Genomic DNA, 21,400 nt, shown 5'->3' with positions numbered 1-21,400 from the left:
TCATTATCTCTCTCAGGCTATGAAATAACTAACTACCCTGTCTGCCTTTAAAACTGAACAAGTTATTTTCAAAAACCCCACTCAAGAAGCCTGAGCTTTGCTTTCCACAACAGTGATACAGCACTTATTTGCTAATCGCGTGGGCCATCATAGGCATGCTGCATATACTTGTATGAATACATTAGGAGGTAGGCATGGAAACAGCCCTTATTTACATATATACATATATACACACATATATATATACATATATATATATAGTATAAATCCCATGTGAATTTAAAAAGGTTAAGTCTGTTTAAAAATGCCCATAGTTCTGAATTCTTACCTTAGGAGAGAAAACGCTGCCCTTTGGAAAGTGGTGCTCGGCCTCAACAATCTGGACCACCCGTCAGCGTTCATGCAGACACGCTTCGTGGAGACCATCATCGTGCACCCTCGCTACAGCCGTGCCGTGGTGGACTATGACATCAGCATCGTGGAACTCAGCGAAGACATCAATGAAACCAGTTACGTGCGTCCTGTCTGCTTACCCAGCCCCGAGCAGTCCTTGGAACCTGATACATACTGCTACATCACAGGCTGGGGCCACATGGGCACCAAAAGTGAGTGAGGCTCTTACCAAGCGTGCTTGCCTTTCAGCTTGTAACTCAAAACAAAGCTCTTTCTAGGCTGTGGCCATAATTCCCCAGGTAAAGTAATGCATTGTTGGTGGATATGTCACACTGTCCCTCCCATTCAAGATCCATCCAAACTCAGAGGCAACCTCAACAAAATCTTCTCCATACCTCAGCATCTCTCTCCAGTGAGCCACTAGTCATGTCTTAGGTCCCATCTTGCATGGTGGCTCCAACTGTTCAGCTGTGGCCCATCAGTGACTTGAGCTAGCTGTAGGCACACACACTCAGGGCCTCTCTTTAGTGGTTACGCCACTCCACTTCAGGAAACTCATACTTCCAGTTCAGCATTATGATCTTATCCACAGCTGTGGCACAAAGTGAAAGTCCTTCTCAAAAGAAAATTGATTTTCTCATTAAACTGATTAAAATAATTTGGCTCTTTAGTAGATTCAAATACACAAAACTTACAAAAAAACTCAAAATGTGTACTTTTGAATCTCAGTCCCCCACTCTAAGTATAATGCTCTAGCTTTCAGCAGTGATGATGTACATGGGCTTCTTGTTATTGATTTTAGGACCTGCCCAATTTGAAGGATTTTTTTTTCTTTAATTTTAGATATGTTCTGAACTAGGCCAAGTTTCTTTTATGGCCAATTAAAGGATGGAAAGGAAAAGTCTTAAGAAGTTAATGACTTTTTCAGAAAAAGCTCATATGTAAAAATACCCAAGGCAATGTCAGACAATGAAATGTCACCATATTTGGATTTTCAAAAGCTATAGTTGGCACTGTAACATAACAGCAGAGAATACCCTTTATATTACCTCTCCTTAGATCCCTTCCATGATATCTTGGAAACAACTGTGCTAAAACAATGATGTACTAAATTGTCCATACCACATATATAGTGCAGCATGAAGAGCGAGACTGACCTTGACTGTACCACTTTCAGGCTTATTCTAATTGGAAAAATAATCACAGAATGGATATAAGAGTAAAGGCATTAAGTAGCTGACCTGCTACTAGTACCCAACAAATATGCTGCTGATCATGCTTTTGACAAGAAACTTCTATTGTCTACATCATTGCTTTTTTTCCAGAAAAGATTTTCAATAAAGTGGGCTGTACACATGCACTTCCTTAGTATCACTGAAAGAGGAACAGTGCCTATAATTTTTGTAGAATGGCATGACTCCTGCAGTCTTGCTTCAAGAAATTTGTTTTCCATAAAGAACCTTCAAGCGAGACAATTCACACATTCTCTCTGTTGACACTCGGGTGATTTTGTCCTTTTTGACTGCTGTAGCCTCTAGGATTAAATGTCCTTATATCAAACTCATGGCTACTAGTGGTGAGAGGCTTTCCTCCCACCTAGAATAGGGCAAGGCTTCTGTTGTGCTGAGCTGACACACCCTGGCAGCTCCCCTTCTGCAGCCAGACTCTGTTTCCCATCCTTTTTATAATCATCTGCTGTTTTTGCCATAAGCCATAAGGGAAAAGCATGAGCCAAGTATTTAACTGGTCTGTGCCTCAGTTTCCTCTTTACTGAAATAGCTTCACCAGATGAGTGCTATGAACACTTCTATTTGGAAAAACCTTATTCCAAATAAGGCTTGTCTCTGAAATAATATTTTATACCAAGAGAACCATGTTCTTTACTTAAAGTGTTCTGTACATTTCTTATTTAGATAGTGTCCCCTTGGGTCATTCTGTCACCTTGCATATTTTTATTCTTTTTGTGAACCCAGTGCCTTTTAAACTGCAAGAGGGAGAGGTGCGCATTATTTCTCTGGAACAGTGTCAGTCCTACTTTGACATGAAGACCATCACCACCCGGATGATATGTGCTGGCTACGAGTCCGGCACGGTTGACTCCTGCATGGTAAGTTCTTTCTGGTCACACGGGAGCGTGGTTCAGCGGGACCTTCAGTGTGTCCATGTAAACTCATTATCATGTGTGGCCCTTTAGGAACATCTTTAGAGGAGCATTCATTGCTAAGTGTTTAGTTATTTACAGTGTTTTTCCTTTATCCAGTACCCAGACAATCCTCCTAACCAGAAGGAGGGCGGTGGAGGAGGTTATTTTGAGCTTTCCCTTATACTATCTGGGGACCAGCAATAGTAGGAAAAACAAGTGTTCTGGTCTACCTGAGTCCTTCTAGTGGCTAGAACAAACAAGGTCTTCACCAAGACTTCCAAGAGGCTGCTCCAGGGAGCAGGGGGTAGTGTGCCCGAGGATGCTCTCAGCTGTAACAGTGCTGGCATTAAGGCTTATACCAACTCCCTGACTTCCAGGCTGTGTGGCAGGACTACCTCTGTCTCAGAAGTCATCACCATGGTACTTTCTGGTCCCTGTGGGCCTTAGTTGCCAGTATGTCCTTAACTGTCACCGGTCCCAGTCTTTAGACACTCAGGATTCTTGGACACAAGACTGTGCTGAGCATGGCAACCTAGCATTCCTCAGAAGCAGTTTTATTTTTAATGAGACACTCATTGACTTTATACTGGACTGGTGCCCAGGAGAGAATGAAAATGTACAGGCACACTCAAAGAAGCTTGACACAGAGAGGAGGATGTGGGTGTCTTACTACCCTGCTATGTCACTGCTTTGGAGTAAATTGTCCCCCACATTTTACTACAAAAGAGATAACAATGCTATTATCATTAACCCAACAAAATCAAATGACATTTTTGATGATCCAGTTTAGAATGGCAAGTCAGGGCACCAAAAAAAGCCTGGTGGGGATTCCTTAGGTAGCTATCATGGAGTACATAGAGGCAGACAGCTGCCTTGGGGTCTTCCTGAGGCCACCTTTCTTTCTGCCTCCTGGCCCCAAGTCATTCAGCTGCAGCAGGCAGTTGTAGAAGAATACCTCCTTTCTGTACAAAGAGGCCTAATTTTGATTGTTCGAGCAGAAATGAGTCACTTCAATACAAGTCATCTTGGGAGGCTGCCTGGTGTGGGACTGGGGCACAGGATTTGTGGCCTGAAAGCTCTGGGTTGGAGGCCATCTCTACAGTAAGACAAAGTCACATGGGGAAGCTATCTTTCTTCTCTGGTTTTCTCATGACTAAGATGCAGCTGAAAGCACCTATACTTCCTGAATCTGTTGGTGATGTCTGCCACATACTTAGTAACAACATCTATCCGTTGAGCGCTTATTTTGTTCCAGGCTGTCTTGAAAAAGATTTCTTAACTCATCTAATCCTCACAATCACCTCCTGCAGCAATGATGTTTTCTCTGAACAGATTAAGCAATATGCATATGCCCCAGATCATGTAAGTGAGGATTTGAACCCAGCTCTTGCGGCTTCAGGGCCCAAGGGCTTGGCCACTGTGCTATGCTAGTAACAATGATTACCGTGATTTTTGGGTCCACCAAAACCCAGCAACTCTTGGCACAAGGTCAAAGTCATCTCTTGGGAATTGCTGAAGAGAAGGGGGTTGCTGCTTTGAAGGGGAATTGAAGGCCCACGCTCAGGTGGGTTCATATCATGCTGTCTGGCAGCTTGTATAGTGGTTCTCTTAAAGGCAGGCTAGATGTTCTCTACCACAACCCCAGATACAAAAACAAAAGCTGCTTTTTACTAGATCTGGAACAAATGTGCACACCAAACCTCTACTACATAGTGAGCAGCTGGGTCCCTCTGTGAAGGTCTGTAAATCACGTGGAGCAATACTGAAGCCAAACATAAACTTTGGTCTAAAGTCCAACCTCAGAAAAATTAGAAAAAAAGATCAGATTGTGCCTGTTGCTGTGTTTTCCCTTTCATGTTGAGTCACCCCTGTTCAGCCCCTCCCTAGTGCCACACTCAGGTCTCAGGAAGGCATTGTTTGCTCCGCTCCACCTGGAAGTAATCTCTCATCCTGTGAAGTCATTTTTGTTACTCAAGCCTTCTTCCTTTAGGGAGACCCTAGCTCAGAACCTCACCGAGAATAGATGCTAAGTAACTTCTGATCTGATAGTGAAGAGGTGCTGATGTCCCATTTTAATGAATAGATTTGCTAGACATAGCAAGAAATGATTAGTAGACATGAAAAGCTCCTATCCTATGGCTTCCACTCTAAATACCTGCGACAGCCAGGGCTAGAGTCAGAAGCAGGGAGCTCAATCCTGAAGTCCCAGGTGGGTGGCAGGGCCCCAATTTATTGAGCCATCACCGCTGCCCCCCAGGTCTGCACTGCCATAAAGTCGCAGGCAGGAGCCAGAGTTGGGAATTAATTCCAGTTCCACTGCTGTGGGATATGGTTCTCTCAACCACTAGGCTAATAGCCTGGTCCCATTTTAGTCACTCTGAAAAAATAAACATCTCAATCTAATTAACTGAGCCTCTTACTATTTATTTATATGAGGAGAGATTAAAAATTCAAAATATGTCTAATAAAAATGTTTCCAGGAAATTTTGCTTAAACTTTCAATTTGGCTTTCAGGAGCAAAATTTATTCAGCCTTTTGTAAAGTCTATGTAGACTTAGGTCATGGTCATCAGAAAGTTTTAAATGTAAAGATCACTTTCTACAAACACAGTATAAAAACTCAATTTTGCTTTCATAGAAATGTGAGTGAATATTTTGCTAAGTAGATGTAGAGTTGGTGTCCTGATGCTAGAATGCCCAGGGTTTAAATCCTGGCTCTGCCAGTGAACGAATTATTTAACTTGTACTTCAGTCTTCGTATCTACAAAATGGTCATAATAAAAATAATTTTTTTTTTTTTTGACAGGCAGAGTGGACAGTGAGAGAGAGAGAGAGAGAGAAAGGTCTTCCTTTGCCGTTGGTTCACCCTCCAATGGCCGCCGCGGCCGGCGCACCGCGCTGATCCGATGGCAGGAGCCAGGAGCCAGGTGCTTTTCCTGGTCTCCCATGGGGTGCAGGGCCCAAGCACCTGGGCCATCCTCCACTGCACTCCCTGGCCACAGCAGAGGGCTGGCCTGGAAGAGGGGCAACCGGGACAGAATCCGGCGCCCCAACCAGGACTAGAACCTGGTGTGCCGGCGCCGCTAGGCGGAGGATTAGCCTAGTGAGCCGCGGCGCCGGCCTATAAAAATAAATTTTATGAAAAATAACCCAATACAGGCCTGCACCGCCTGCACCCCAGGTTCTAGTTCTGGTCGGGGCACCGGATTCTGTCCCGGTTGCTCCTCTTCCAGTCCAGCTCTCTGTTGTGGCCCGGGAGAACAGTGAAGAATGGCCCAGGTCCTTGGGCCCTGCACCCGCATGGGAGACCAGGAGGAAGCACCTGGCTCCTGGCTTCAGATCAGTGTGGTACGCCGGCCGCAGCGGCCATTGTGGGGTGAACCAACGGAAAAGGAAGACCTTTCTCTCTGTCTCTCTCTCTGTCTACTCTGCATGTCAAAGAAAAAATAATAATAATAAGCCAATACATGAAAAGTGTTCAGAAGAGCACATCAATAGCTATTTGTATGTTAAACATCAAGAAAATCTATAGGAGATTAAACTATACGCTATGAATAAGTGAAATACCTCATCGTAAACAGTTCCTACAGGGTATTTTCTATCCAAATATGCCCAGTGAAAAAGTCCTGAGAACTCTTAAGGGTAGTAAGTAGTCCCAATGTGGTTTACATTTAATGCATTCATTCACATAGCAAGAAGCTTGAAAATGCAGACATATTTTGGGTTACTTTCTGTGGTTATGAGAAATCAGTTTAAGAATAATTTTTTTTCAAAAACTTTAGGATGTAAGATACAGGAAATTACTGAAAAATATCTGAGTTCATAGAAATAAAATATCTTCCAAATCACTCCCATCCTTTCTCTAGTTCAGAGTTTAAAATGTTCATTGGAAAGTTCTACTTATACAGTGGACGGCATACTTCCTCCACAGGCACACATGGGACTAATGCCCACTACTGTTCATTGCAGGGCGACAGCGGCGGGCCCCTGGTTTGCGAGCAGCCTGGAGGACGGTGGACATTATTTGGTTTAACTTCATGGGGCTCTGTCTGCTTTTCCAAAGTTCTAGGGCCTGGAGTTTATAGCAATGTGTCCTACTTTGCCAAATGGATTGAAAGAGAAATCTATATCCAGACCTTTCTCCTAAACTAATTCCAAGGATGATCAGAGGCTACTACCAGAAACACTCAAAAGGAAATGACCTTGTGGATGACGAGCGTCCTGCAAGAGCGCTGGCCAGAAGCACTTCTCCTGGACGGGGATGCTCAGCGCATACTGCAAACGGTCCTCTGTGTCTTGGGTTAATTTTAATCAACTTCTTTTTAAAGTTTAGTTTTCTCTTCTTTCAAGTTTAAGAAAACAAGGCAAAGCGCATTTTATTTTTTTGTCAGGCCTAACCTTAACTAGAGCATAAAATTATTAAGTCTGGGGAGATTTAAAAATAAGGCAGGTGCTAAGAGAGCAGGTCACAGAAAGTTCCTTCATAGACTATCACAAGGATGCTGCCGCCGTGCAGGCTGCTCTCCATCAGTTCCTGTATCTCTCACACACAGTAAGTAGCTTAGGCGAAACTTTAGTATTAACGTGGGATGCTTGCTTTTGACTTATTAAAAGCCAAGATGATTTACATGTTTAAATTATTTACTATTACTCTTCTAAAGTTTGCATAATCCTGGGATTTATGACAGAGGTAGAAGACCAAAAGCATCCACTTAGGTAGCCAAAATAGCAAGTAGCGTTGAGTCATGTTTCTCCGACATCAAAATTAATACTTGATATAATAGGGTGGTTAATTCTGGATTTAAATCAGAGTTTTGACTTTATAGCAAATTCTCTATAGAACTATTCCTCATATTTGGTGTTTGCTCAGTTGCTTAATTATATTATATTAGTTGACTGAGATTTCAACAAATAGGTGAATATTTCATGGAAAATATGTTTGCCCATATGACAATGAAGTGGTGATTAAATTTTGCCAAAGGAGAACTTGCTGTAGACTGGAAATATGAAAATTTAGTTTTCCTATGTCCATCCATAGAAATAGTCACAGGAATATTTCAAAACCTAGTAAAATTTTGCAACTTTCCCCAAAGATGTCTAACATGTTGCCATTTCTTTTCTAACAATTAAAACATGACTTTAAAGATGCTTTTATGCACGAAGCCACTTTACACAAATCAACTTCTGAAGCAACTGGTGGCTACTTTTTTCCACTTAAAAGCTTCAACACACAAATTTCACATATAATTAATTAGGCATACATTTTGCAATACCCTAATGCCTTTTGAATAAGTAGGATTCCCTGCTAGCCCCACCAGCAACCCGGGCTGCCTTGACATCCCAAAGAGACTGCCTGCAATTTTATATACGTATTTTTATACTCTTTTATATGTGTTCACATATTTGAAGCTCAAAGTTGTCTTGACACTTACCATGTTGTTCATTCCCTATCCTAGAGTTTGTATAAACCTAATAAATATGAAATCTTCCAATTGAATTGTTGTCACAAATATATGTAAGTTCAAGAACACACATCAGTCTTGCTGTAGATGTAGGTGTATACTTACTGGAACAACTTTTAGCCTTGCTCAACTTGCAGTGTACATATTGTACTTAAATAATTCTTAATACAAATAAAGTGGTATAAATCTCAGGAAATGGTTTCTTCCTCTATAATAGCATGCCAGCCCCAGCTTCCCATCAATTAAAACCTGCCTGTATTACATCACACGCACACAAGTACATGCTCTTTAGAGCACCAGTGGCTCCAGGGTTAGTCTGCAATTAGAGGTTGCTAATAGTCTCAAATCATTCCTAAGTGCTCACCGGGAACATGAGCCCTGCCTTGTAAGAGCATGTGGATCTTGAATGTCTCCAAGGCATTACAGGGACCCTAACCTGGTTATTTACTAAAATTATGTCACAACGGTGTATGTTTTTAGTCACATTTCCTTGGCTAGCAGGAACAATGATATGTTTGGTGCCCCCAAATTTGATGATATCTACTGAACATCAAATGCAACAGAACACATCAGCTTGGACAACCTTGTATGAAAAAATTTGTAAATGTCAACCATTAAAAGGCTTCATACAGATCCCAAATCTCTACCTAAGGGGGTCAGATATGGTTCAGAATAGAATTTTCCAAAATTTGGGGCCGGCGCTGTGGCGAAGTGGGTTAACGCCCTGGCCTGAAGCACTGGCATCTTATATAGGTGCTGGTTCGAGGCCCAGCTGCTCCACTTCCAGTCCAGCTCTCTGCTATAGCCTGGGAAAGCTGTAGATGATGGCCCAAGTCCTTGGGCCCCTGCACCCACACGGGAGACCGGGAGGAGACTCTGGCTTCAGGTCGGCACAACCCTGGCAGTTGTGGCCAATTGGGAAGTGAACCAACAGATGGAAGACCTCTCTCTGCATCTCCTCTGTGTAACTCTTTCAAATAAAAATAAATCTTTAAAAGAATTTTCCAAAATTTAAAAAGGTTAGGATCCAGTAGTATATTTTGCTGCACAAATATTAATGTATAACTACATTAAGTACATTAATAGCCATTTTTTTTCAGGGCATTTAGTTTGTGTCTAATGTATGATAAATTATTCAGTTCTTAGAGCTATGAGATTGTGACCCCATAACATGAACACTCAATATTTTCCTCTATTCGTATGTACAGTTGATTCACATCTCAGAAACTGACCTTTTTTTGGACCAGTGCTTGCAATGCTGGCATCCATTTCGGAGGGTCGGTTCAAGTCCCGGCTACTCTGCTTATACACCAGCTTCCTGGGGTCCCTGACACCCATGCGGGAGATCAGAATGAAACTCCTGACTTTGACCTGGCCTAGATCTGGCTGTTTTGGTTATTTGGGGAGTGAACCAGCAGAGAGAAGAGTCCTCTCTCTCACTCTGTGTGACTTTGCCTTTTAATTAAAGCTTTTTTAAAAAACATCACCTTCCATGTTCTAATACACTTTAGGAAATTTCTCTTCTATGCAGACTATATTGCTTAAACAACTGATTTTTCTGCTTAGCCTTTTTAACGTCTTTTTAAAATCCTTAGATTGTAGCTGTTTTTATTAACAGATGAATCTCTCTACTTACCAGATGATGATCTCAGGATAAATGCCAGTTGCTTTGAGGGAGATATGACGTAACAGCAGTAAATTTCCCAATACAATATTTTGATAAAAGATACGCCATGGGACTTTTAAGTTCTGGTGCAAATTACAGTTGGATTCAGTGTTTACAGGAATGATGACAGTTTTTCAATACATATTTAATAAACAGTTTATTTTAAAAAATCATAAAGAAGCAGAAAGCAACTTCCATTAGTCAAGTGGGATTTTGAAAGCTGTAGAAACGACTATATAGAAGACTGTTTGCAGTATCAGAAGGCTATTAAAAACGTCTTACCAGGATTATCAGGAGAGTAGACAGCAAGTAGAAGATTATGCCCTGAGAATATAGTCATGAACAAGACCTTGAAGTAGACAAACGACATCCACGTGGAAATTCATGGAGGCACCTTGGGAGATGAGTGACTGACACACTTCCAGTGAATAGAGACAGAACTTTAACAAAATTACAAAATGTTGTAATAGCACCTAGCCTTCTTACTCGGTATAGACCAGTTTCTTTGTCCCCCAGCTAAAACCCAGCATAAATGATTTGCAACAACAGCAAACCTGTAGATGTTCCTGTCCTCCAATGTCTTAGAAACAAAGTTGTCTAAGAAGCTTACAGAAACCTGAGGCCAACCTGTATGAGTCTCAATTCTTCTCTCAGGATTTGGAGACTCTAACACCGGCCACTTTCCTGGTACTGAAGATGCTGAGCCCTCAGGAAGAGTATTTTGAAATCCGCGCTCTCAGTTGATCAGACTGTCCATTTTAGGATACAGAAAATTGCCAAATGAACTCCAGGTTCAGCTGATTGCATCTGCAGAGGCAGACCTCTTAGGTTTTCTCTTGACTGGAAGCTCCGAGAACACGCTCCTTGTACCAGAAGAACCCTCACATCTCTCCTGTCCTTTCCAGGGAAGGCTCCACCAGTCAGGAAGACAGAAACAAGCAGACACACAGGCCTGTCCTATTCAGTGAAGGACAATGGCATCTTCCCGTGGGAAGTTAAAAGCTATTACTAATTGCTACTTTAATCAGTGCAATTATTACCCTACTTTAGAAATGTTGTAAAGGTTCTTGTGAATTTATCAGTAAATTCACCACTTTACCTTGCTCCACACGCACATCTCCTCTGTGTCCTAACCAATCTAAAAGTGACTTTTTTCTTAAGAAAATTCATTGAATTCATTTAATGCCTTTCCCAAGAATATGAGTGCACTCAGTAAAATAAATACATCTCAAACGGATCCCTTTGAAAATGTCCTCGTGTCTAAGACAATTAAAATGCTTTTACAAAATCCAAAAAGTTCCATAAAAGCATTTGATTCTGAATTACATACTTTACTTCCCTAAACTCTGTCCAGGTGAAACGCCCATCCCCCTTTAACAAATTAAATTTTCCAAGCCCAATAAGATGCTCACGTCCTTTACAAAAACACAAGTCATTCCTGTTTGGTGGAGGGGTTTCTTCAAATTTCCATAACTTGAAAGAAAACTTGCAACTCCAGGGAAGGTATCCTGCTTTCTCAGCATCTTGAGGTTTGGTCCGTCTCGGAGGGCTTAGCTCCTGAGCAGCCTACATCAACTGCTGTTTCACATACAGGTAAGCTTCCTTGCTCAACAGTGCTAGAAACTGCCGTCTTCAATGTCAATGTGGTGCAAGAGATAGAAGTGGGTGTTCTTGCTGACTTGCCAGCTGATTGGTCAGCACTCCCAGGTGTCCCTTGGTCCATTCGTCTAGCCCCTCTCCACTCTTTGAGAGCTTTGGTCCTCTCCTCTGGAGTGAGTTTGTCCAAGTGCTTAGCCCTCAGAATTGGAGATGGAAACAGGGATCCCTGAAGAACTCGGTATGCAAACCTAGGTTACCAAGAGTGTCACAGAATTACACTCACTTCCAATGCATTATGGAACATACCAAGACTATACTAACCAAATAGAAAAAGTGAAAGGGGTCAGTGGCCACCTTGCTTCTAGGTGAAGGATAAAAGTAAGGTAATGGGAAAAAACATTAAATTAATATTTATAAAATATTAGAAAATAGAGGTTCTATCATCAATGATTGCTAAATTAAAAAATAAAATCTGTAAAAGTAGATATATCAATAGTTGCTACCTCAGAGGCAGAATGTTAGGTTAAATTATTTTTGTTCTAGTTAATACTATTGGTTGAACTCTGTAATCAACATACATTAATTCTTAGGTGTTTAAATTTAACTGAAAAGGGATCCCTGTTAAATATAAGAGTGGGAATAAGAGAGGGAGGAGATGTACAATTTGGGACATGCTCAATCGGACTTGCCACAAATGGTGGAGTTAGAAATGTGCCAGGGGATTCCAATTCAATCCCATCAAGGTGGCATGTACCAATGCCATCTCACTAATCCAAGTGATCAATTTCAGTTCACAATTGATCACACTGATAGGTCTAAGAGTCAAAGGGATCACACAAACAAGACTAGTGTCTGCTAATACTAACTGATAGAACAAAAAAGGGAGAGAATGATCCAACATGGGAAGTGGGATACACAGCAGACTCATAGAATGGTAGATGTCCTAAACAGCACTCTGGCCTCAGAATCAGCCCTTAAGGCATGCGGATCTGGCTGAAAAGCCCATGAGAGTATTTCAGGCATGGAAAGCCAAGACACTCTGGCAAAAAAAAAAAAAAAAAAAAAAAAAAAAAAAAAAAAAAAAAAAAAAAAAAACAAACCTAAATGAAAGATCTCTGTGAGTGAGATCCCAGTAGAAAGATCGGGCCATCAAAGAAGGAGGTACCTTTCTCTGAAGGGAGGAAAGAACTTCCACTTTGACTATGACCTTGTCTAAATAAGATTGAAGTTGGTGAACTCAAAAGGCTTCCATAGCCTTGGAAACTCATGACTGGAGCCTAGGGTGATTACTGACGCCATAAACAAGAGTGTCAAATTGTTAAGTCAACAACAGGAGTCACTGTGTACTTACTCCTCATGTGGGATCTCTGTCCTTAATGTGTTGTCCAATGTGAATTAATGCTGTAACTAGTACTCAAACAGTATTTTACACTTGATGTTCTGTGTGGGTGCAAACTGATGAAATCTTTACTTAATATCTACTAAATTGATCTTCTGTATATAAGATAATTGAAAATAAATCTTGATGTGAATGGAATGGGAGAGGGAGCAGGAGATGGGAGGGGTGCGAGTGGGAGGGAAGTTATGGGGGGGAAAAGCCATTGTAATCCATAAACTGTACTTTGGAAATTTATATTTACAAAATAAAGGTTAAAAAATGTTATTAAACTGAAAAAAAATGCATATAACGTAGGCAGAATGTTAACCCCGTTTTTAAGATGCTACTTTTATTAGTGTTATAAAGCTGCTGTAGCAAATTTCCACAGACTTGTCCCTTCCAAGCCAGGCTGGGGTGTATCTATTGCTATAACATTCCCAAAAATCTTCTGAGTACCTCATGTGTGTCACTTATATCATTGGACAAGAAAGCCCTCCACAGGTATTTCCTGCATACTCTCATCTCTCTTCCTGAATGCTGCTGAGATGGCTGAGGCACCCATGGTCACCCCTACTCTCTTCAGCTCTACCAAAGAAGTTGCTCAGTTACACTCTTGACCTTCTTTGCATAGCACTCTCCTAACAGTCAATATAATAACTTTTGAAATGTAGATAGTGTTAAAATTTCCTAAACCTAGTTCATCTTGGCTTAACAGCTCTTCTCTCAATTCATCCCTCTCCTATCACATTTTACTATAAGCAATGAGGACAAACCAGGCCACACCTTCAGCACTTTTTTAGAAACCCCCTCAAGTGCCCAAATTCATTGTTCATAAATTCTGCCTTCCATATTACTGTAGAACACAATTCTGCCACTTCGATGCTAAGATCCCCCTTCTTCGTATCCTCCAATGCATGTTCCTCATTTGCTGCTATATCCTCATCAGCAGTGCCTGTAACACCTCACTTCCAGCAACGCCCTGTTTATGGTGATGGATGTATTCTCCAAGATGATCCAGCCTGTGTTTGCCATGTTCTCCATTTTTTTTCCTGGTGCTTCCCTAGCAGCAACTTTAATGTCTATTTCTCCCAGCTGTCTGAGGAAGTCTAGGATTTTTCTATCATGTGCCTCAAAATTCTGACAGCATCTAATCCATCAGCATCCAGTTCCAAAACCACTGCTGTGTGTGTAGGTACTGGTTACAACAGCATCCATCTTGCAGGTACCAAAACTGCATGAGATTTCTGTGGGAGCTATAACAAGTTCTCATCAACTAGATGGCTTACAGGGGTGGGAGACATCGGGTCCGTGGACCATATAAGGCCCACAAAATCACCGGGTCTGGCCCTACCAAGACAACTTTAGGTGGAACTCTAAATGCAATAAATCTACAGCAAGCTAATTTTTAAGTTGATCCTTTGTATGGCCCACAAATGAGGTTATAAACATTCAAATGACCCTTGGCAAGAAAAAGACCCCTTAACCCCTGGTACTAGAACAACACAGATTTATTCTTCCACAGTTCTGGAAGTCAAGAATCTGGAAATCAGTTGACCTGTACCAAAGTCGAGGTGTTAAAGGCCATGCGCCTTCTTGAGGCTCTGGGGAGAGTCTACTCCCTGCTTCTTCCAGCTGGTGTTCCTTGGTTGTGGCTAATGAACCTGCCTCCATGGTCGCTGCACCTTCTCCCTCTGTCCCTCTGCCTCTTTCTTATAAGGAAATGGATGGCTGCATTTTAGGAAGCACCAGGACAATCCAAGATAAGCTCCCCATCTCAAGACCCATAAACACAAAGTCCTATTTAGCCGCATAAAGTCACATAGCTTCAAAGGATTAGGCTGTGGGTATATTTTAGGGAACCATTTTGTTAATCTACTATAACAACAGAATTATATGGTTAATGTTCAGAATTTTTCAAAGCTATTATAACTTTGTTTCATCAGAAATTCTGCAAATTCATTTTGAAATCTGAAAGCTGCTAATGGCAGTGAGAACCACATCTGGGTTTATCAGTAGTATTGCTAACTATACAACTATAATCACCATAGAGTGACTAAGCTGGGTTCTTTATGCCTTTCTAGAAAAGACGTCCAGCACGGATAAAAGGTTTGTGCCTGTGCTGCCCCATAGTGTTATGGATCAGAGCTGGCAAACTTTTACTCTAAAGGACCAAGGAGCAATATTTGCAGCTCTGTTATAAGTACTCAACTCTGCCGTTACAGTGCAAAAGCAGCTCCAATGATATGTAAATAAATGAGCCTGGCTATGTTCCAATTAAACTCTAAGAAGAAAACCAGGCAGTGAGCTAGATTTGAGCTGTTAACCACAGTTTTTCAACCCTGTCAGAGAATAATGATGAACCATTTGACTCTCATATCATGGTGAAAATGATATAATTACTAGTTTAGTGCTTTAAACTAAATCGATTTTCTATAACTATAAAGAATTATTATAGAATGTAAAAAACCTTTGACTACAATCTCTGGCATTCTTCGTAGCCATTTCTTTCTTACACAATATTAGAAGTCAGGTTAAAATAACATGGAAGGATACAGGTGAGATAAGGGGGCAAGCTATGGAAAGGGCTCTGAATTTACAGAATGTGTAGAAACTGTGGGCTGTCCCTCACTACTCCTCCCCATCTTTCTTTTGTGACCAAATTTAAGCCACTCAAAGTCTGCATAGCTAGGCTCTGGTAAGTAGGATATGAGCAAGGATGTGTTCAACTTCTGGCTCTTGCCATTACAAAAAGCAAAAATAATAGGTCTTGCCTCCCACTTCCTCTCTTTCCCCTTTCTCTGGGCAGGGGACAGCAGGGATGTTGCTGTGCTGAAGCTGAGCCATCTTCACCCATTAAGAAGAGGGATGTTCAGATGTGGTTGGAAATTCATCTTCCAAAACCCAGGTTGCAAGTTATAACTGCTACTGTACAGTATACAGAGATGGGATCTTTAGGGTATGATTAGGTTGGGGGCTCTGCCCTCATGAGCTGGATTAACGTCCTCATACGAAGGCAAGTTCAGCTCCTTTTGCCTCTTTGCCCTTCCACCTTCAACCATGTGGGGATCAATATTTAAGGCCCTGTCTTGGAATCAGAGGCACCAAACTTGCTGAAGCCTTAATTTTTAAGTTATTGGAGATCGCAGCTTCCAGAACCGTGAGCCAATAAATGTATGCTATAAATGATTCAGTCTGTGGTGTTCAACTGTGGCAGCATCAAATGAACCAAGACAAGGGAAGCATCCCTTGGGAGATGGCAGAGTGAAATCATAGAGGAAGGCATTTAGGTCCTTGGATGAGCTCATGAAGCAAAACTGACCTACCTCTGTGAAATGCCAACCAGATTAGACTTTTTCAAGAGATAAAATTAAACCTCTCCATCTGCTTAAGCCACCTCTGTTCTTTAGTCAACCAGTTAGAACCAATATTTTAATTGGTACCCAGACTGACTTGCCCACCCAAAACAGTAGAGTCTGCCATCCATTCTTAGTAGTTGCTTGAAGGAGTCTAAGCCTAGGATTCCACTGACGATAAAACATACCTGGGCAGAAGAGCAATGCAGGTTGTGAGGACACAAACCAAGTAAAACACTGGGTCCAGCATGTGCTTCTGCATAATCCAGTAAGGGTTGGAGGGGGGGTTGCAGGTTACACACATGGCTCCAAAAGCCAAGGTGAAGAAAAAATAAGACAGGACGCTACCAACGATGACCAGCAGGTGGATCCAAGTCTGAAACACAAGAAGAAGAGGGCAATGAACATCCTCTCACTCATAGGGCATGGCAGCCCGGCAAAATCTGCTCCACTAAAGAGAGAATACATCTCAGCCCTGGGTGAGTGGTAACAAATTCTAGCACACAAAACACAACATACTGAAGAGATGAGAAGAGCATCTTTCACAAGTGGCTTGTATCACTGTTTGAATTTTGTAAAACGAAGTCAAATGCACAAAGGTCATCATGTTGACTAATTCCATACTGTCTGTGTACCAGGAGATATTTGGATATTCTCCCTATTTTTTATATAGTCACATAATATGCTGTTTCTTCATTAAGATACTACCTTAATCCAATGATCTTGAAATTTTAGCCATCCACCTAGGTGATAAACCGCATGGTTGTTCACCAATATTCTCATTCTTTTCCCCAAGTGAGCATTTGGATGGATTGTACTTCACTATTCTTTGAAATTAACGTTGGCCATATGCCCTATTTTGGTCAATGAAATGTGCATAAGAAAGATGCAAAATTTTCAATTAGAAGATGTAAGAATTGGTGTGCAATTTTCCATGCTATTTCCTTTCCTTCTGTGAGGACTGTAATGTTCCTTTTTTGGGGACAATTCCAGATAGTACAGCTATAAGATGCAGTGGGTCACTGAGCCACCCTTCAGAGGACAATTGCTTCTAGAGATACTGTTTGGAACATCAGCCAACTATAGATGAGCAAGATGCAACTGTTGCTGTGTTATATCATAACCCAGCCACCTTTAGATCCTGTTCCAATAATTATCTCAACATTTTTCTTTAAATTGGCTATTTAACTAAGTAACTTCCTTTCAAAAGAAGAGTAGCTCACCACTTGAAATGTAATATTAGCATTATGTTCTAATGGTCCTAAGTCTGGGATTTGATCTGCTTTATTATAAAGTGAAATTTTCCAGTTACTATGATAAAACATCATTGCTTCCTCTTTTACATTATCAGAAGTATAAAAAGACGTATGTAGTATTTAGTGTTATTTAATTCAGCGTATAGTATCACCTTAAAAATCAAAGTCTGTTTATATTGGTGGAATATATAGTGCTTTTCAGGAAAACTGCTTTTGTTACTATTCTTTATTTTCTAGAGCTATAATTTTCTTTTAAAAATTTCATTTGAAAGGCAGTTATAGAGAAAGGAGAGACAAAGAGAAGGGAAGAGATAGTGCTTTAATTTTCTAGCAAGATCTAATTTTCTTCTTTTCCTTCCTAATCCTGCAAAGTATTTTCCCAAGTCAGGTATCATCATAAGTCACAAAGAGTACTTATTTTTTGTAAAATGTAAAAACTGCTGAGAAAATGTTAGCTAAATCCTTAAGATCATCATACCTCTAAAGCTGACTTCTTTTCTTAAATGTTCTTCCATCTATTTGAGCCCTACTGTCCTTTTTTCTCTGAAGATGTGCTTTTGGAAAATTAGATAATGATTCTAGAGAGTTCACTTCTTTACATAAATTGATACATACTACTCAGCCATAAAAAAAATGAAATCCTGTCTTTTGCAACAAAATGGATACAACTGGAAACCATTATACTTAGTGAAATGAGCCAATCCCAAAAAGACAAATATCATGCTTTTCCTGACCTGTGGAACTAACAGAGTATCAAAAATGTCATGTATAGGAGTGAAATTGACATATTGATCTTTGATGATTCTTTACAGCCCTTGTTTGTACTGTTAAGAGCAATGTATTTTTCTTCTTACTATTTGTTGAACTCTTTACTGAGTGTAGGTTAATCTTATATGCATAAACTGGAAGTAGATCACTGTAAAAATTAAGAGAGGGAATAGGAAAGGAAGGAAAGGGTGGAAGTATGGGCAGGAGGAGGTCTAGGGTGAGAAGTACCACTATGTACCTAAATCTGTACACATGATACATGAAATTTGTGTACTTTAAATAAAATTTTGAAAAAAGTTAAAATCAAGAAACCTTCCATAACAAACAAAAATTGAAAGAATTTGTCACCACCCATCCAGCCCTACATGCTAAGGATGTGCTGCACAAAGAAAAACAGAAACATGGTCATCACTACAAATGAAGGTAAAGGAAGAAAATCTCCCAGAAAAAGTTCAAAAGGAATTCAAAGTAAAAATAGGAACATTTATGGAAAAATGGCAGGGCAAAGTCAGTTCTTATCAATAGTAAATGACCTCAACTCTCCAGTTAAAAGACACAGACTGGCTGAGTGGATTAAAAAACAAAACCCATCTATTAGCTGTCTACAAGAAACACATCTCACCAACAATTTTGCATGCAGACTGAAAGTGAAGGGATGGAAAAAGATATCCCATGCCAACAGAAACAAAAAAAGAGCTGCTGTAGCCATCCTGACAACAGACAAAATAGTCTTTAACACAAAAACTGTTAAGAGAGACAAAAAAGGACACTATGTAATGATTAAGGGATCAATTCAACAGGAAGATGGAACTATTATAAATGTATATGCACCTAATGACAGAGCACTTGGGTATTTAAAAGAAATGTTAATAGAGCTAACGGGAGACATGGACTCCAATACAATAGTAATAATGGGGGACTTCAATACTCTATTTTCAGCAATGGACAGATCAACCATTCAGAAACTCAGCACAGCAAGGAAACAGCAGAGTTAATCAACACTATAGACCAAATGGACATAACAGATACCTACAGAACTTTTCATTCTATAGTTGCAGAATACACATTCTTCTCACTGGTACATGGAACTTTCTCTAGGATTGACCACATGCTAGGCCAAAAAGCAAGTCTCAGCAAATTCAAAAAAATAGAAATCATACCATGCATCTTTTTGGATTACAATGGAATGAAGCTGGAAATCAGGAACTCAGGAATCCTTCGATCATACGCAAACACATGGAGACTGAACAACATGCTCCTGAATGAACAGTGGGTCACAGAAGAAATCAAAAGAGAAACCAAAAAAATTTCTGGAAACAAATGAAGGTGATAATACAACATATCAAAACTTATGGGGCCAGCGCCGTGCTCACTTGGTTAATCCTTCACCTGCGGCGCTGGCATCCCATATGGGCACTGGGTTCTAATCCTGATTGCTCCTCTTCCAGTCCAGCTCTCTGCTGTGGCTTGGGAAGGTAGTGGAGGATGGCCCAAGTGCTTGGGCTCCTGCAGGTTCATGTGAGACCAGGACAAAGCTCCTGCTCCTGGCTTTGGATGTGCACAGCGCGACGGCAGTAGCGGCCATTTGGGGGGTGAACCAACAGAAGGAAGACCTTTCTCTCTCTCTCTCTCTCTCTCTCTCTCTCTCTCTCACTGTCTAACTCTGCCTGTCAAATTAAAAAAAAAAAAACTTATGAGATATAGCAAAAGCAGTGTTAAGAGGAAAGTTTATAGCAATAGGTGCCTACATCAAGAAATTGGAAAGGCACCTAATAAATGAGCTATCAATGCATCTCAAGGTTCTAGAAAAACAGAAAAACCAATCCTAAAACTAGTGGGAGCAAAGAAATAATTAAAAGTAAAGAAAAAAATTAAAAAAAAAATGCAAAAGATCAGCAAAACAAAGAGCTAGCTTTTTGAAAAAATAAATAAAATTGACATATTTCTGGCCCAATTAACCAAAGGTGGGGGAGGAAGACCCAAATCAATAAAATTAGAGATGAAAAAGGAAAAGTAACAACAGACACCACAAAAATAAAAAGAATAGAAATTACTAAAAGAGCTGTATGCCAACAAATTGGGAAACCTAGAAGAAATGGATAGGTTCCTGGACACATATAACCTACCTAAATAGAGCATAAAGGCACAGAAAACCTATACAGACCCATAACCAAAATGGAAACTGAATGAGTAATAAAGACTCTCCAAAAAAGAAAAGCCCAGGACCAGATGGCTTCATTGCTGATTTCTACCAGACATTTAAAGAACTAATTCCAGTAATCAGGTTATTCAAAACAATTGAAAGGGAGGGACTTCTCCCAAATTCTATGAAGCCAGCATCACCTTAATTCCTAAACCTAAAAAAGACGCAACAGAGAAAGAGAATTACGGACCAATTACCCTGATGAACACAGACACAAAAATCCTCAACAAGATTCTGGCCAGTTGAATCCAACAACACATCAGAAAGATCATCCACCCAGACCAAGTGGAATTTATCCCTGGTATGCAGGCATGGTTCAACATTCACAAATCAATCAATGTGATACCCCACATTAACAAACTGCAGGAAAAAACCCATATGATTATCCCTTATCTCATAGATGCAGAGAAACCATTTAAAAAAATACAACACCCTTTCATGATGAAAACTGAGCAAATTGGGTACAGAAAGAACATTCCTCAACACAATCAAGGCAATTTATGACAAGCCCATGGACAGCGCCCTATTAAATGGGGAAAAGTTGGGAGCATTCCCACTGAGATCTGTATTGGACAAGGATGCTCACTCTTACCATTGCTATTCAACATAATCCTGAAAGTTTTAGCCAGAGCCATTGGGCAAGAAAAAGAAATTTAAGTGATACAAATTGGGAAGGAGGAAGTCAAACTATCCTATTTGCAGATGACATGATTCTATAAATAGGGGATCCAAAAGACTCCACCAAGAGACTGTTGGAACTCATAGAAGAGTTTGGTAAAGAGCAGGATATAAAATCAATACATAAAAATCAACAGCCTTTGTATACACAGATAATGCCAAGGCTGAGATTGAGCTTCTAAGATCAATCCCATTCACTATAGCTGTGAAAAAATTAAATACTTTGTAATAAATTTAACCAAAGACATTAAAGATCTCTATGATGAGAATTATAAAACATTAAAGAAATATAAGAAGATACCAAAAAAATGGAAAAATCTTCCATGTTCATGTACTGGAAGAATCAATATCATCAAAAGAGAAATCTGGTCATTTCCAACAAAATGGATGCATTTGGAAAACATCATACTTAGGGAAATAAGCCAGTCCCAAAGTGACAAATACCACATGTTCTCCCTGTGAGAACTATAGAGCATCTAACACAAAATCTGTAGAAGTGAAC

At 40.4% G+C, this 21,400-nt stretch overlaps 2 protein-coding genes across 8 annotated transcripts in view; one reads left to right on the top strand and one right to left on the bottom strand.

Moving 5' to 3' along the window:
- CORIN (corin, serine peptidase) overlaps positions 1-8,188 on the top strand; it is a 322,793-nt gene extending 314,605 nt beyond the window's left edge. For all 6 annotated transcript variants that reach the window (XM_008248589.4, XM_070068193.1, XM_008248573.4 and 3 more), the window contains 3 exons: positions 334-605; positions 2,367-2,500; positions 6,505-8,188. In XM_008248589.4, the coding sequence (XP_008246811.2) occupies positions 334-605; positions 2,367-2,500; positions 6,505-6,687 (589 nt within the window). In that variant the 3' untranslated portion in view covers positions 6,688-8,188. The remainder of the gene's footprint in view (positions 1-333; positions 606-2,366; positions 2,501-6,504) is intronic.
- Positions 8,189-9,803: 1,615 nt separating this feature from the next.
- The window catches only part of ATP10D (ATPase phospholipid transporting 10D (putative)), an 86,022-nt gene continuing 74,425 nt past the window's right edge, over positions 9,804-21,400 (bottom strand). For both annotated transcript variants that reach the window (XM_070068192.1, XM_070068191.1), the window contains 2 exons: positions 16,182-16,369; positions 9,804-11,510 (listed from right to left, as the gene is read on the bottom strand). In XM_070068192.1, coding sequence (XP_069924293.1) covers positions 11,180-11,510; positions 16,182-16,369 — 519 coding nt within the window. In that variant the 3' untranslated portion in view covers positions 9,804-11,179. The remainder of the gene's footprint in view (positions 11,511-16,181; positions 16,370-21,400) is intronic.

Source organism: Oryctolagus cuniculus, chromosome 2, assembly GCF_964237555.1.
Source record: "Oryctolagus cuniculus chromosome 2, mOryCun1.1, whole genome shotgun sequence".
Lineage (NCBI taxonomy): Eukaryota > Metazoa > Chordata > Mammalia > Lagomorpha > Leporidae > Oryctolagus > Oryctolagus cuniculus.
The sequence above is the reverse complement of the archived record's forward strand: the minus strand, read 5'-3'. Positions and strand labels throughout refer to the sequence as shown.